This window comes from Serinus canaria, chromosome 10 (assembly GCF_022539315.1).
Source record: "Serinus canaria isolate serCan28SL12 chromosome 10, serCan2020, whole genome shotgun sequence".
Taxonomy (NCBI): Eukaryota; Metazoa; Chordata; class Aves; order Passeriformes; family Fringillidae; genus Serinus; species Serinus canaria.
The window spans coordinates 13,388,627-13,404,398 of record NC_066324.1 but is presented as its reverse complement, the minus strand read 5'-3'; the positions used below and the strand labels follow the sequence as shown (position 1 = coordinate 13,404,398).

The following is a 15,772-nucleotide window of genomic DNA, read 5'->3' as shown; positions in this document are numbered from 1 at the left end:
TAACAGGTTTATACTTTGAAGGCTTCACACCAAAGGCACCAAAGGAAAAAAAAAGAAAAAGAAGTATTTTTTAAGTTTTTATTGAACAGTTGATTGATAGTGAGATATGGAAGCATAAACATAGCTTTGGAAGCCCATGAACCAAATGCAACCTGGGAATCTGGCTCACTTGTTTAATCTCTGTGCCAGTTTAATTCCATTCTGCTCTAAAACACCTGGTGTGATTTCAGGGTGGGACTGGTGGCCTTTGGGTGCCAGCCTGGCATAGTATTGCAGACTTTGCAGAAGAGAAGTGATTTTTTTTTTTTGATCACATGATGCCCATACAGCTGTAAATAAACATGATTAAAAGGACATGTCTGGGGCCTAAATGAATGAGGAACTAAATAATAAACTTGTCTTCCAGCTGCTGGTTTAGACTGAAGCAACACTGAAATTATGTGTATTTTTTAGAATTTATTGTAATGGTCTATGCTCCTGCAAACATGACACCTTATTCTGAGGTGTTGGGCCATCAATTTCAATCTGGGACAATATATAGGTGTTGGCCAGAATGATTTTATGGCTTGGATCCCTGTGGGTTAAATTCTGATCAGGCAGATGTGACTGAGTCCAACAAAAGATCTCAACAGAAGCAACCCTGGCTGCGTTGATACAGTTGCTGTTAAGTGGAAATTGCCACAAAACTAAAAAATATCACCAAGGGCATTCACCCTTGTCTTCCTGTGCCAGTTTACCTGCACACTGATGTAGTTTTCTTGCAAAAAGCATAGCAGTTAGGATTTAAAATTGTTTACTTCTGATTTAAAAAATAAGGAAAAAAGTAAATTTTTAATGAACTTCAGAAATTTTCAATTATCATTAAAAAACATTTTTAATAAGAGGCAGGAATAAGAAAGCTTAGGTTTTTTGATTGTGATGAGAGGTTTTGTAAGGGGAAGATCACCATCATTGTCTTAGCCATTAATGTTCTGATTTTGGAGCAGTGGAAACGTAAGCAAGTATTTATTTTTGAAAGGCCTTTGCTTCAGTTGATGACAAAATGCTCATCTCCTAAATTTAGCAATGGTGTGTCTCCATGTGTATATTTATATTATTAGTCACCTTGAAGCCCACATTTTCTGTGATCAGCACAAGCTAGGGAGTCATTGCATCCTTGTGTAAGAGAGGGTACCGGCATGTCCATGCCCCTGCCAAGTGGGCTGAGTGTGCCAGTTGTGAATTCCAGTGGGAACAGACCAGAACTTGAGTGGCTGGGAAAAGTGGGGCAACAGGGGGCAGCTTAAGCAGGCTTTGTTACCATAACCCTAGAGGGAAGAAAAACAATAACCATGGAATATCCAGAGTTGGAAGGGACCCACATGGGTCACCAAGTCCAGCTCCTAATAATGCCTTTACTAATGGTCACCTTGTATCATCGTCCTTGAATTTAGGTATTTATCTGTCCACTATTCCAGGCTGTGCAGTTCCTCTGGCTTTTTTCATTTAAAGCCACAATCCCAAGGACCAGAAGTATGGCTTGTGTCTGTAGCTCAGAGAAAGCAGTTGTGGCGTCTGCACAGTTTAAATTTTGGGAAAATGTTTTCGCAGAAAGGTAGTGGGTAAAGGCCGGTGGCACTAATGGCAGCCCGGCCCCACTTATGCCTGGGGGACACACACAGGAAGCCTAAGGGCGAGCAGTGGCCCGGCCTAGCGCCGCCCGTGCCGGCGTCTGGCTTCCTCAGCGCCATGTGAGCACGGCGGCACTTGTTATTTTGTTACGAGCCGCGGCGGAGGGCGGGCCGGGCGCGGGGGCTGCGGGGCGCACCCGGCCGCGGTGCCGCAGCTGATGTAATGCTGCTGCCGCCGCAGCGCCTTCACGTGTCTGCGGCGCGCCCGGCCAGCGGGGCAGCAGCGTGTGCCGCACGGTGTGTGCGCCGTGACACACGGGGACACACACGCACACACACACGTGTTATTTGCGCCGCCGGGCCGCTCCGGGCGCACCCCACCCCCCTCCCCACCGCGGCGGGGGTCCCGGGGCTGACGGAGGGGCCTCCCCTCGGCTCGGGCTGCGCTCGCCGCCCCCAGCCCCAGTGGCGGCCTCGGCCCCGGCCCCCTCCCCGGCGGCGGCGGCGGCGGCGGCGCGGGGCGGCCCGTGTGTCGGGCACGCCGAGCCTGCGCACTCGGCGGCCGGGCGGGCACGGCGGCCGCGGGGCGAGGAGCGGCGCGGGGCGGGCCGGGCCGGGCCAGGTGCTGCTGTGGGGCGGGGGAGCGCGGAGCGACCCTGCGCGGGGGCGGCGGGGGCCGGGCGCCATGCGCCGAGCCGCGGGCCGGGCTCGCCATCCTGCGGCGTAGCGGCGGGACGGGTTCCGCCCGTGATGTCCCCCGGGCAGCGGGGGAAGGCGACTCACTCGAGCGCTGCGGCAGAGGCCTAGTGCGGCCAGCGCCGCTCGCGTCCCATGGCCGAGGAGCAGCAGCCGGAGGGGGGGCAGCCGCCGCGGCGGCTCGCCGGCACCCCCGCGCCCGGCGGGGCCCTGCCGGCCCTGGTGCCGGGGCTGCAGGGTGGCGAGGCCAGCGCGCTGCAGCACAAGATCCGCAGCTCCATCTGGTAAGGGCCGGGCCCCGGGCCGGGGGAGCGGGGGAAGGGCCGGGGCGCTGCGCGGCCGCGGGGGGGGCGCGGCCCCTTTGTGCGGACAGCGCGGAGCACACGCGTGTTCGCGGGCGGGGGTCGCGGCCGGGCCGTGCCCGCGGCCGGTGCCGCACGGGCAGGACCAGCCCCGTGTGCGGGCGGGCGGCGGCGCTGCCCGGCTGCGGTGGGCGATGGGCTCGGGTCACCTGCCGCAGGCGCTGCAGCCGGGCGCATCTTGCGCGGCCCGCGGCGCTCCCGGCCGTGTTTGTAGCGCGCACATGAGCGCCCAGCACGGCGCTGGTGTAGCGGGGGATGCGGAGCTGGGCAGGAAGGGTGCGATTGTCCAGCCTCCCGTAAGCGTCCGCTCTTCTGAGGTCCCAGTCAGGCAGTTAAAATGCAGTTTTGGCTGGAGCTCACGATGGCTTTCAAGTTTCTGCATAGGAATCCAGGTTATTTTTTGTTGATTTTTTCCCCCCATAACATTTAATTTCTTAGTAAATCAGCATTTTATTTAAGAATTTTATTTTATGTGTATTGGGGGAGCGATGTGAACCGAGTTTAGGCTGGTGCAAATAGAGCACTTTGTTGTTCTTTTTTTTTTGGGGATTTTTTTTTTTTTTAGTATCTGCAAGAGGCTGTCACCTGCAGCATTTGTATTTTATGTACGTTTTTAAAAGCTGCTTTTGGCTGAGTGCACTGGTAAAGAGTACTGAAAGTTGGGAGTTGTAAATACAGGTTACTCATGTAATGTTTTCCTTTATATACACACACACCATGTGTATTTTATACATAAACTCATCCCAATAAAAACATACTGATCAAGCTTGCATATTACGTCATATTACAGTTAGATTGTGTGGTTTGAATGGATGTCGCTGGAAAATAAAGAGCATCTAAATATAATTTTGCCTTCGAATTTTTTTATTGTATGGCATACTGAAATAGCTTTTATTATTGGGATGGTGGTTGTTTTGTTTTTATTTATTTAAACAGGTAGCTCATCCTCCTTCATTCACACTTGCTACCTTTTGTTTTGGTCTTCTCTGCAATGTGACCTAGAGAAGGAATGTGATTTGCAGAATTTTCTGTCTTTTTGGATCATAAAATCTTCACACCCTCCTAATTTATTGTGGTATTTAGTGATGGTCTTTTCATGTTTCCTTCTCTTTGCATGAACGTGCTGTTTGTAAATGAGCCTCGGAGAGCATGTTTACATTGCATTCAGATTAGGAGGTATCATGTCCAAGTTGAAGACAAAATGGCTACTAAGTAAAACCTCTTCTTTTATTGTGGCTTTTCTTTTTCAAGGAAAAAGGGCACATATGTTAGCTTCTGAAATGAAAACTGCTTGTTTGATTCAGGTGAACTTGGTGAATAGCCCAAGCCCGTGTTTGGTACAAAGGAATGTAGCGTTTTGCCCGGGTCAGTGGCTTGCCTGGTGCCAAGTGCCTGTGACCGGCAGAGGTTTCCCAGCATCTTGCAGCCCCATCTCCTGGTACTTCACAGGCGTTCCTCACCTTCACAGTGTTCCTCCTGGCTTCCTACTTCTGCACGGGCTTCAACTTCCCTGCTGCTCTTAGGCAGCATCCATTCTCTGCAGGTTGTGCTGTTGAAATGCAGTATTTGAAGATAATGTTATTTTTTATAAGAAAACCTTTTCTTTTGGTGTTTTCAACTCTCACATGTCTCTATTGTGATCAAGCAGTCTTCCTTTGAGGTTGGAGTTTAATGTGAATTTGCATCTTCCTGGACATGTGGTGGTTGTTTGGGTGCAGCAGGGATGAGGAGTGCTACCAGGGGTGTTGTGCACATTGCAGCCCAATAAACAGTGGAAAGTCTCCTTCTGAACTGGCAGCAAACTGGGGCTTGCTCTCTGTTCAGTGGGTGCTGGCGATGGATAAACAGCAGGAGAGGTTGTGGAAGGCTGGGGTGAAAATGGCAGTGCACTGCTGTTAACAGAATGAGGTGTAATGTGCAAAGCAGAGCTTCTTCCTCTTTTCTCCTTCCCTCCTCTTCCTCCCACGTGCTGGCAGGTTGGTGCAGTCAGTTCCCCCTTTGCTTCCCAGCAGGTTTAGCACATCCAGCTCAGTACTCTTCTGTGTTGTTGTCCCCCCACCTCCTTTTTTTCAACACGTGTTTGTACACAGTGGATGGAGGCTTTTGGTTGGTTATGTTTGTTGCAGGTTTTGTTTGTTTGGTTGGTTGTTTTAAAAGGTTTCAGTCTTCAGATTGTATTGCCAGTGAAAATAGTATAGCAGAATATAGCAGCTACATAAATACTGGACTTGAGGATCACAAACAAGTCTGTGCTTGTCCCTCCACTTCACAGACAAATATAAATATAGAGACTGATGCAGGCCACGAGTGGGACAATGAGCTATTAATTATCTCAACCCGTACTTGTTTTACTCTGTTTATTAAATTAAAATATAGTTTGACAAAAACATATTAAGTAATTGTGTACATGTGGAGTCCCTTAAATTGAAAGAATAGTTTAGGCCCTGCTAGTTACGTTTGCAGGCATGGTCAGTATAGGTACTGAAGACTTAAAAATATGCTTTTTAGGTGTTCAGTCTGTTGGTGTTTGGGTTTTTTTTTTTGTTAGGGTGTTTTTTGGCATATAAGGTGACCACTAGTTAGAGCTGAGGAGGGGAAGATAAAAGAGTGACTTAGCTGCGCTTAAAAACAAATCAGGAAGTATTTATTTGCATTACAACATCATATCCAGGTATTCAACTGCTGTTAGGTTACAGTAATTGAAGCTCATCACTGTCTCTCTGTATTTGTGTCCTGGCTGCCCCACTGGAGCACATGCAGCAGAGTGGTGTCTGGTTTTGTTCCGTGCTGCGTGTGTGAGTTGCTGAGGCGGTTGGATGTGTTCTTACGGTGTGGGTGAAGCGGGCAGAAATAATACTGCATGTCTTTTCCCATTGATGGATTAGAAGTCTAGACAGAGAGAACACGTCTTTGGGAGCCCAGCCTGGCTGATTAGTGTCAGCATGGGCGGGTTTGTAAATTGCCCTGGTCTTCGCTGGACACTGGGCCTTAATCTGCCTGTTTTTATTTCTCTTTAGATTGGTTAAAGCTTTCATATTTATTAATAGCTTTTTGTCCAGACATTGGAGCCCGAGGCGGGAAAACCTCCCCAGTCAGCTGTCTGAGCATATAGACTAATAGGGTTTCACTTATTTCTTTGGGTGAGGGTACTGTATTACCAAATGTGTGTTATTTGTATATGATGTTTCTGTGCCCGAACATATGGTGGTGAAGACAGAGTCTATTCAGTATCACATTGACTTGCCAAGGAATATCTTACAGCTGAAGACAGACAGTGAAGTAGGGATGTAAAAGCAGCATGGCACGAGGATTGAGATGCAGAGATGGCCAAGGGAGGATGGTGTCAGCTGAGGGTCTATCATTGCTGGCATAAAAGAAAAAGACCAACAGTTTTAGGCAATTTAATCCTTCTGCTCACTGTAATAATCCAAAATCCAGTAGCTGTGAACATTGAAGGAGCAGACAGGTTTGTTTTCTTGTTCACTGTTGCAAATAACTGGTGATGGTTCTGCAATGAGCACTTGTTTACCGTTGTAAATAGTAATCTGGGGCTTGCATCTCTGCATGGGTTGGCCCCAGCTTCTTTCACCTTGCCTGCATCTCAGCTCTTTTTGTCCTAAAGGCATCTGTTAGGATTTGAATATAGCAATTCTGCTTGAGAGATTAATTTCTCTCCTTCTCCCAGTGTCTCATGTGTAAACCAAGCTGAGGACCAGGCAGTGTGGAGTGGCAAACACAAAGCACTGCATTTGCAGCTATTTCAGGCTGGATGTGGATTTCAGACCCATAATTTTTGTCCTCCAATCACTCTTCTAGCTACAAGTTGTATTGGAAAACCACATGAGTGAGTCTGGGCAGTGCTGAAATTGTGTCCTAATGCCCAGTTTGTCTCATGTTGAAGTGCCCTTGTTACTTTTGGACTCTTGTTATTGTGCTAGAAAACCAGATTAGAACCTATTGGTGTTACAATCAGCTAATCTTTGGAAGGCTCCTTTCTTTTTTATGACTTAAAACATTCCTGCTCCCTCCTGCAGTTGCATCCATCACTCCTCATTAGGCATTGTCAGCAAGCTTGGATCATCACTTAGCTGTTGGCAGAGCAAATGTTCTGCAACTTGGGAAATGCCATTGAGGTTTTTCATAATAGGAATTGCTACTCATTTGTATAGTGAGGTCAGCAGAAAAAAATGATTGACTGATATTTTTAATAAAAATTAATATTGATTGACTTGATATTTTTAATAAAATGCTTGGCAATGAAGAGAGAAGCTTGAGGGGTGTGTGTTTCAGGCTTTTAGCAAATGCAGATGGATATACCTTTTTGGTAGTTTTCTTTTGCAGTTGAAATTTCTGTATGTATTTTTTTAAAACAAGTATTTCTTGAGTCAGATTGGATTAATGTGTAAACCAATCCATCTGTATTTTCTCTCTTTCTTGTAGCTTGGGAGAGGGAGACAGGAAGTAAGAGAAAAAAACCCTAACATAACCTTCAGTATTTCGTTAAGTAGCCTGTCAAAACTGGGAGAACTCCAAATTTCCTCTGATTACAGAGTACTTGTGGTTATTCTGTGCCCCCAGCCCAAAATGCAGCAGCCATCATTCCCTCCTTCATCCTGGTTAATTCATTGTTGGAGGTGAGAAACACAGGTTATAATTCTTCAGTTGCAGATTACTGATTTCTGTGAGGAAAATCAAATAATTTTCATTGACAGGTGTACAGGCTGCACTTATTTCACTTAATCTGTGCAACATCAGAAGTGTGTTTACCTGCTTTGAAAAAGTACCTTGAGCCCCTTAGCTGAGAGATGATGAGAGTGTAAAACTGCAAAAATTTCTTGTCACTGACTCAGTTTTCCATGGCTTCTTGGTTTGAGTGACTCCAGGTGTTGGTAAGGTTTGCCTTTCCTGGATGTGTTTCCTGATATGGTGTATAAGCAGTCAAATACATAGGAAAAAATTGAACCTTGGACCATATTCTAGAGTAGGTCATGGTGGTTTCAGGGAAGGTCACTCCTCCTTGGGCAAAGCATTTAGCAGCTTGCCATTCTCCTTCCCCAAATGGATAGGAACAGAAAGTGGAATTTATTTCATTTCACTCCACCTGGTTCTGTACAAGTTCCCGTGTAGTTATTGTGGAGGGAAAAAAGGCATCTCTGAGGTGAAGGCTAACTCCTAGGAAAGGTGTTTCCATAGAACAATCCATCCCATCACTTCATGTGCCAAATTTTCTGGCTGCAAACAAATTTTAAACCAGGGTGTAACCTCTGTTGTGCAGAGCTCATGAACTGGGCAAAATAAATCCTTCATCATTTGTCCCTTTCTCAGCTTCTCCTGGAGAAGGCTTCCGTGGGTAGTTCAGAGACCTCCCACCCCTCTGCACAAGGGCCAGGTCCACCCTTTATCTGTTCCTACCCATTCCTGTGTACAGGATGCTCCTTTTGTGGGGCAGCCCTCAGAAGGGGCTGTCACCAAGGCAGGGTTCAGAAGCTTTGGCTGTCCCCGTGCAGTGCATCCCTGTGCTGATGGAGAAGCCTCAGTGCCAGGAGCGGGCAGGGCAGCGGTGCCAGCGGCGTGGGAGGAGGAGCAGCTTCCCAGCGCTGTGGGGGAGTTTCTAGGTCAGCAGGTGTGGAGGCCAGTTTGGTCTGCAGGCGTTTTTACAAGGTTAGAAAATAAACCTGAGGAAAATGAATGGTGACCTTTATGTAACCTTTGGAGAGCAGAGCTGAGGTTTTATTGAATATCCTGGCTCTGAGTTGGAGGGAATAGCTTTGCAGAAAAAAGGTCTTTATAAACCTGCTTTTAGGAAGAGTGGATTTTTCACTCTTGTTTGTGGGTTTTGTTTGTCTTTGTTTCTTGAACCAATAGAATCTAAAAAACTATATGGGGGAGAAAGCGCTATTCAAGTAATAAAAGATTTGGATAAGTTTTACTGTTGTTCATTTGGAATTCACTGGAGTGCATGCAATTGTTGACTTCACAGCATTAAACATACGCAATTCCTTGTTTCATAAACATTTTACTTTCCACTGCAGGAGTTTCTTCACTGAAGCGAGTCAGATGCTGTGACATTGTGGTTCAGTGCAGCAGTTCTAATGAGTCCTTAATAAGCACAGAATTGCAGGGTTGTCATCCCAGGCCTCTGGAGCTGGGTTGCTTGCCATTTAGGAGAGTTCTGCATTATTTACATGTGTCTGTATGCCACTGGCAGGTAGGAATCCACATCTCTACCTGGAAAGAACACTTGGAGCCTCCCCCTAAAAGTTTCTGGATACTGTATAAATTAATCAGAAAAAGTCAGGTTGGGGTGCTGCTTACTGCTCAGGTTGGGATGATCAGACTTACACTGAAGCACTGATAAGTCTTTTAATTAATTGATGCTTGGGGTGGTTTTGTTAATCTTTTTCTGTGTGTGTGTGTAGTTTTGAGAGCAGAGGTTGAGCCTAATGTTTTTATACAGATCCCATAAGTTATGTGTGTTGCCTTCTCTTGTTGCTCTACTCAGCTGCTTGCCAAACAGAAGTATTTGGAGAAGGGCCAGAGCTGCAAAATTGAGATCAGGATCCAAATTTGGATTTTTGGTTCAAGCCTTTCTAATATCTAATATTACAAAACCTTATATATAAATAAGAAGCTCTTTATTTTTAAGCTGTTGTGATGAGGACAGGGAAGTAGCTTCCTCTCCCTCTGGAGCAGTCCGGGTAGAATGCTGGACTGTGTGTTACAAAGCTGTCAGCAGGTGATTCAAAAGGTAAATTGAATAGGTGAAAAAGCAGTGGGTGCGCTGTCACCCAGAAAGAGCCTGAGCAAAAGGCCAGCACAAATTGTTGCTTTCAATCCAGTGAGAAGAATTCCCCTATATCTAAAAATTCTGGAAGTGGTGGGATGTTTCATGGTGTTTCGTTAGGTCTTTGGGAATTTCGAGGGTTTGTTTTGTTTTGTTCTAAATGGAGTTAGCCAGTATCTCAATTTTAATGCTTTCTTGATTTAATGGAAAAAGGATTATCTCTCACCAAGTAGGATGCTTGTTATCAGCTGCTGTGCCATCAACAGGCTTTCAGTAAGCTGCCCAGTGTTTTGTGTTGTTGAACATTTAGTCATGAAGACAGTGAAAAAAAAAGAAACATTCAAAACTTCCCAAATATTTTCCTTGTGGCTACTTTTTAATTGCTTGTGGTTGCTGTGGTGACACTACCTGTCAAAGGGATGGGGATGGCTCTGGCTGCTGGGACCTGCCCCCGGTGAGTGGCATTGTCCTCATGGCTGTGTGACCAGCTGGGAGCCACAGCCACCCTGCAAGGGCAGCACTTGGCTGCTCCAGGGCAGGACGTGTGCCCGTAGCTGTCTGGGGCTGGACCTGTGTTCCTCCACTGCCACAAGTCCCACTCAGCTTCTCCCTGGAGCTGGCTGGGAGTGCTGTCTCTTGCCCATTGTCAGGTACTTCAAGTTTGGGAAGAAAATCTTGTTCCTGGGGAGAACTTGTTTATTAAATGAGGCATATTTGTATCTCCCTGGAGAGGAAGTTTGTGGTTAAATGTCAAGGTCTGTGATGGATGGCTGTCCTTTCTGATGGATGGCCTCACAGGCATGCAGGCAATCTGTATTTCTCAGTCAGAAATTCCTAAGTGCCATTATAAGGTTGTTGGGGCACCTGTGGGTGAAAAAGATTGCACTGGACAGTGGAAATTACAGTTTGTGGCTTTGAATATAAAGGAGTGGATTATACTGTTTTTAAAGTGGTCAGCAATACAAACTGTTGGAACTTTTTCTCAATATGAACGAGGTTGCCTTGTAAGTATCAACACAAGCATCCTTTAGACAAACAAAAATTAGTGTGTAGGAAAAGTGTGCTGGGCAATGGGATGGGAAGTTTGTTCTCCTGTGTTTGCCTTGGCTCCTTCTTGCCCTTGTACAGAAATGGCTTGAAAATACCTGGAGTATCTTGGTGACTTCAGTGGAAATATTCCTGGGTGCCTTCTCCCTTCCTCTTCAGAACCACTGCTACATTAAAATACAGACTGGAAAGGCAGTTACTTAGTACCACAAGTGGTAACCCTTTGAAGGCCTCTAAATTGAAAAGCTTTAACATTTATTTAATATTTTTTGTGGATGGAATTTTAGTCTTGTTTTTTAATCCGCTCTGAAAAAATGTGACATCTTCTTTCAGAACCATGTTCGTTTTATTGCTAGTTCAGTGGAGGAAAGGGCTTGAGAGGCTTGGGTGCTTGTTGAATCAGGAGGAGAATTCTGCAGGGGGTTCTGGATGTTGTGTGAAGGCTGTGTCTGGAGGCAATCTGAAATTGAGACTCGAGGTGTCTGCTTCAGGGCTGGACATCCTCTGGCAGCAGCAGTGGTGTGTGCTGAGGGTGTGTGGACAGCAGTTTCTTGGGAAGAGCACCCAGGGGCCCTGCCCAGGAGAGCTGTGCTGGTGGGAGTTTGGCATCATCCTCTCCGAGCTGGGTTCACATGCTTTGTGCAAAGTCCTGATTGCTCTGTGCTCCTTGTGCTGCTTCTCTGGAGCTTGGGAGATGTGGGTGAGGCATCTATGAGGCCAGCCAGCCCTTGGTGAAAGCTGCAGCTCCTTCTGCTGTGATGGGACTGTCTGAAGAAAAGGCTAAAAACAATTTTGAACTATTTTTGCAGGAGTCAGACTGTGCCACAGAAACTTTTTATCCAATCTCTCACAAAGTGTGACAGAATTCCTTTCATTAAGGGTGTATAAAATGTTGGTCAGTTTTCTTTATGATTTGATTTTCTTTCTGTGTTAAGCCTTTTGGCCTGAAAAATGATGAGGGCCTACAGTTGCTATTAGTGGTCATATAAACGAAATTAATTAGTTGATATTTGAGAGACAGTCAAGTTACTCACTGGCAGTAATTGGAAGCTGCACACCTGGAACCACATTTTGCTGAAGAGCTAAGCCTGCTTTTGGCTCCAGGAGCCTGCTCTACAGCATTACCTTTGTTATGCTTGATTCCAGTGGTATCGTTCAATCACTGACTCCTAAAAAGCTGTAAAATTAAATGGCAGCTGAGGGAAAAGTATTTGCCTCTTCCATTCAACAAGTGAGTCAAATGGGAATGGTAGATATAGTTTTAAAATGCATGAAATATCCTTGGAAAAAGATATTAGTTAGTTGTTGGGAGATAGCTTGCTGAATCAAATAAAATATTTGGAAATACTGGTGGTTTGCGTGTGTTTAATTACCCTGGACAAAGGTTTGTCTAAATGCAGTTTATAGTGAATCTTCAGTTAAAAATTAATCTTGAGCATCATTTTATCATGGAAAAAAAAGCTAAAATGCTGACCCTTAAGATTTGGTAACCTGTATAATTAAGTCTGATATCCATGAAGATATCCAGACACCTCTCCCTTATTGGTTACTTCTGAGTAGAAACCAGGTGTCTGATTACCCTGTAGATCCATGCCTGAATATACTTTGAGTAGTCAGTTTTTGGTTAATAGCAGCTAAAAAATCGTAATAGTCTTGAGCTCTAAGGCTAAGAACAAACACAAACCAAAATACTTTTGTTTAGTACTAGTGAGTTTAGGCAGTCCCCACTTAGCTTTTGTGGAACATGTCTGCATGGGCTGCATCTTTCTTGCTAGCAGCTTCCTTCTCTTGGAGGGGGTAGGAATGAGGGTTCATGTATCACTATGGTTTGTACAGTCAATTTGATGAACCTTGTAACTTAGTTGAAGAACACAGTTTAGCTCATGTGTACCATGGTTCTGTGTTTGGAAGCCCCTCTGTGAACATTTAGTCACCCATGGATGCCCTGGGATGTTGTTGGTGAGTAGCTGCAGCTGTTCAGGGAGAAAATAATTGCAGTGGGTAAGTGTTTGCAGGGCAGGACTAATAATTGTTATTTGTCACTTCACAGTGGTTCTTGTCACTTTAGTAAAGTTCTGAGTTACTGCTGAGTCCTTTAAATAGCAGTAGTGTAGGCTTTGAAGCCCAGTGTAAGATCTGGAGATAGCTTGAGTGTGTTGTATTCTCCTGGAATTTGTCTAACTCAGGAAGGTGAGTTGCAGTTTTGGCTTGATTAGTTCAGCTCCTGAGCAAAGGAGTGGCAAGCATATAGTTCACTGTGAAAATTGAAATCAAACTGTGTTACTAATCAGGAAAGGACATTTTCATTCTGGTAATGTGAACATCTGCTCTCCCGCTGCAATGTTTACGCATGGTGTGATTCACAGGAATGAAAATCCAGGCTGATCAATTCTGCAGTGCTCTTAAACAATGTCTGCTTCTGGAAGGACCCCTCAGACAAGCAATTGTGGGTACCACTAGCATGAGGCTTTTGCAGAAGCATAATTCAGTGGATTATTAGATGCTGAAAATGTGTGGTAGCCTACAGGTGAACATCAACAGCACTGCTACCCTGGTGAGTACTTGTGTGGGAACTGTTTACATACATCTGAAATATAATTCTGTGCTGTTATGATTTTTGGAAAGTCAGAAATTTAGTGCAGCTTTTCTGAAATCTGATACAGATTTAATCAAGCACAGCCTTTTCTGGTTTTGACTCTTTTACTAAGTAAGTTGTGGTAAAACTGTGCAGCTCCCTGGGATGTTTAGAATGTACATGCTATGAATAATGAATCCATGCAGGTGTGCTGTAAATGGTCTGAATAGGGTGCTAAACTCGGTGGCCTGTGTGGCTGTGGCTTCAGTACTTTGTACTAGGACAGGTCACGTGCCCTCTGCTGCATTTTCAAAAGAAAACCACAACAATATGAAATCTTCTGAAATGGTATCAAAATGCCTATGGATGATGCTGTGCCTGCAAAGCAGGTGTTTTACCTGAGAAGAAAGTGGCTAAGTTGTTGGGTTTTCAGGTCCTGCCCCCCTCGTTGCCTGTAGAAGTAGGATGGCAAGGCAACAAACTGGCTGCACACATTGTTCCTTGTTCTGAGGACAGAGAACTGAACCCTAAAGTTGTATTAAAGGGGTATTAAATGCTGGTCAGATGCTTGCTGTTCATAATTTCCATTCATGAGCAGCTTTTAGATGAAGTGTTCTGGCAGACTCACTTGTTCAGCCATCACAGCTGCAGAGGCAGCCTGGCAGGGAAGGAGGCAGTGTGTGGGGTGGAGTGCTTGGTGTTGGTCTGCCCCACACTGCAGCTTCTGCAGTGCTGCCCTGGAGCTCTGTGCTCTGCTGTGGAGCTGGGCTGGCCTGATGGGGGCAGCCCCAGAGCTACAAACATGATCCAGGTGGGAGCAGCCAGTCCTGCCCTGCAAGGCCATGTAAGGTACCTGTTGGACAGAGTTAATTTTCCACCTAGGAGTGAGTGCAGTTGTGTTGAAACTTCTTTTCATAAAATCCGTCAGAATTGTAGTAGGATGTGTTTGTAACTCCTCTGAAGATCCTAGTTTTGGGTTTAAAACCATTTCAAAAGGTGCCATATGGATTATTTTCTACCCCCAGAAGCAGAGTATGGAAAGCTGATGAGTTACACTGCTTTAGCATTCAGTGAACTGACCTTTGAGGTAGGCAAGAGTCTTCTGGCTACTTTGTTTGCAGAGACCAGAGAGCTTCTGTGTCTAGAGTGGGTGGAAGCTGATGAGCTGAGGTGAGTGAGAAGTGCCTCGGTGCAGGGGCAAGGCTGAAGGATGGATGCCTGAAGGAACCTGTGGAAGCTGAACAAGGGGGAGTCCTCTGAGATGGGAGGTTGTATGGTCACCATCAGGCAGCAGTGCCATGTTCATCCTGCGTGTGTTCAGCTTTAAATTTTCACCTGATGGTAAAGTCAAGGACTGGAGAGGGTTCTGGGATGTGCCAGTGAGCAACATGGCACTAGTTGGAGAGAAGTTGGCTTTCCTATGACAGTGAAGCCATGCCCATCTAGCAGGAAAGAAGTGAGTGACCCTTTTAGTAGGCAGATGCTTGGACAGCGCATGTAGATACTCAGGGCATTACTCAGCACAGGGAAACCCAAGAGGTTGCAAGAATTGCATTCCATGGGAGTCAGCAATTGGGTACAGGTTCCTCAAGTGGAAAAAAGGGTGCAGAGGAGCTGTGTGGTGGGCAGCCCTGAGAGAAGAGGGAGCAAGGAGAAGAAGGAATGCAGGTGTGCAGAAACCAGGGCAAAAGCAGAGGTAATAGGATGTTGCAAGCAGCCTTGGGAGGAGAGGGCTGGATAAAAGCTGAATTTGTTTGCAGAAAGACAGGCTGGTACTTATGGGGGGAGCTGTTCAGTGTGGAGGGGAGAGAAGGATGTCTGTGGCATGGAGAGGGGACAAAGAGTGTGCCAGGGAAACCCTGCAGGTTAGGCTGGGCCTCCTCAGTGCAGTGTCTGTGCAAGGCCTTGGGCAGCCCCTGGGTTGCTCCTCTGCTTCCCAGTGTGAGCCAGGCTCAGGGGGCATCGAGATGGCAGCGCCTTGGGAAGACATTTCCAGGCTGGCAGTGGGACACCTGCAGCTGTTGGCCCTGCAGGTTTTGGGGAGGGGATGGCTGTGTGCACTGTCTGGGGCTCTGTAGGGCAGGGGGTCTATCTGCTCCCTCAGGATAAAGCCACAGAAGAGCTGGGATAGGACTGAGTTGTGGCACTGCAAGCCAGATGACAGCCCCTGGGTATCGAATGAATGGGATATAAAGAGAAACAACCAGTAGCAGCAAATCTCTTCTGTTAAGAGAACATAACTAGGATAGCTGTAGGTCTTGAAAATGTTGAAGGGAATAATGTGAAATAAAGAAGAAGAAACCCAGTTTTTATGAGCAGGCTTAAATCTGCCATCAGGGCACCTGTGCCAGCACTGGGAAACACGTGTGTTGGGAAAACATTCCTGCAGAGCTGCTGACACTGGGAGCTGTTCTGCTGGATTCAGCTGAGCTCTTGAGCTATGTACAGTAAACACAGCACTGTGCAGATTTCTACATTTCTGGGTGTGTGTTACATGTAAGCAGAGTGTAGAACTCTTCCTATTTTCTCACATGGATATTATTTTGCTTTGCCATCAGCTGTCTGTAGCTACCGTTTCCCAAGGGAAAGGCAGCAGAGGACCAGGTCTGTGACCTGTGCCACGCTGTGATGCACAGCAAGGTGCTGCCTTCCTCCTCCTCCTCAGCTGGTTGGCTCTGCAGGCATGGAAGAGAAACAA

At 46.3% G+C, this 15,772-nt stretch overlaps 1 protein-coding gene across 1 annotated transcript in view; it reads left to right on the top strand.

Moving 5' to 3' along the window:
- The first annotated feature begins 2,297 nt into the window (after nt 1-2,297).
- RFX7 (regulatory factor X7) overlaps nt 2,298-15,772 on the top strand; it is a 47,751-nt gene continuing 34,276 nt past the window's right edge. Inside the window, exon 1 of the mRNA XM_050978439.1 lies at nt 2,298-2,590. Coding sequence (XP_050834396.1) covers nt 2,442-2,590 — 149 coding nt within the window. The 5' untranslated portion in view covers nt 2,298-2,441. The remainder of the gene's footprint in view (nt 2,591-15,772) is intronic.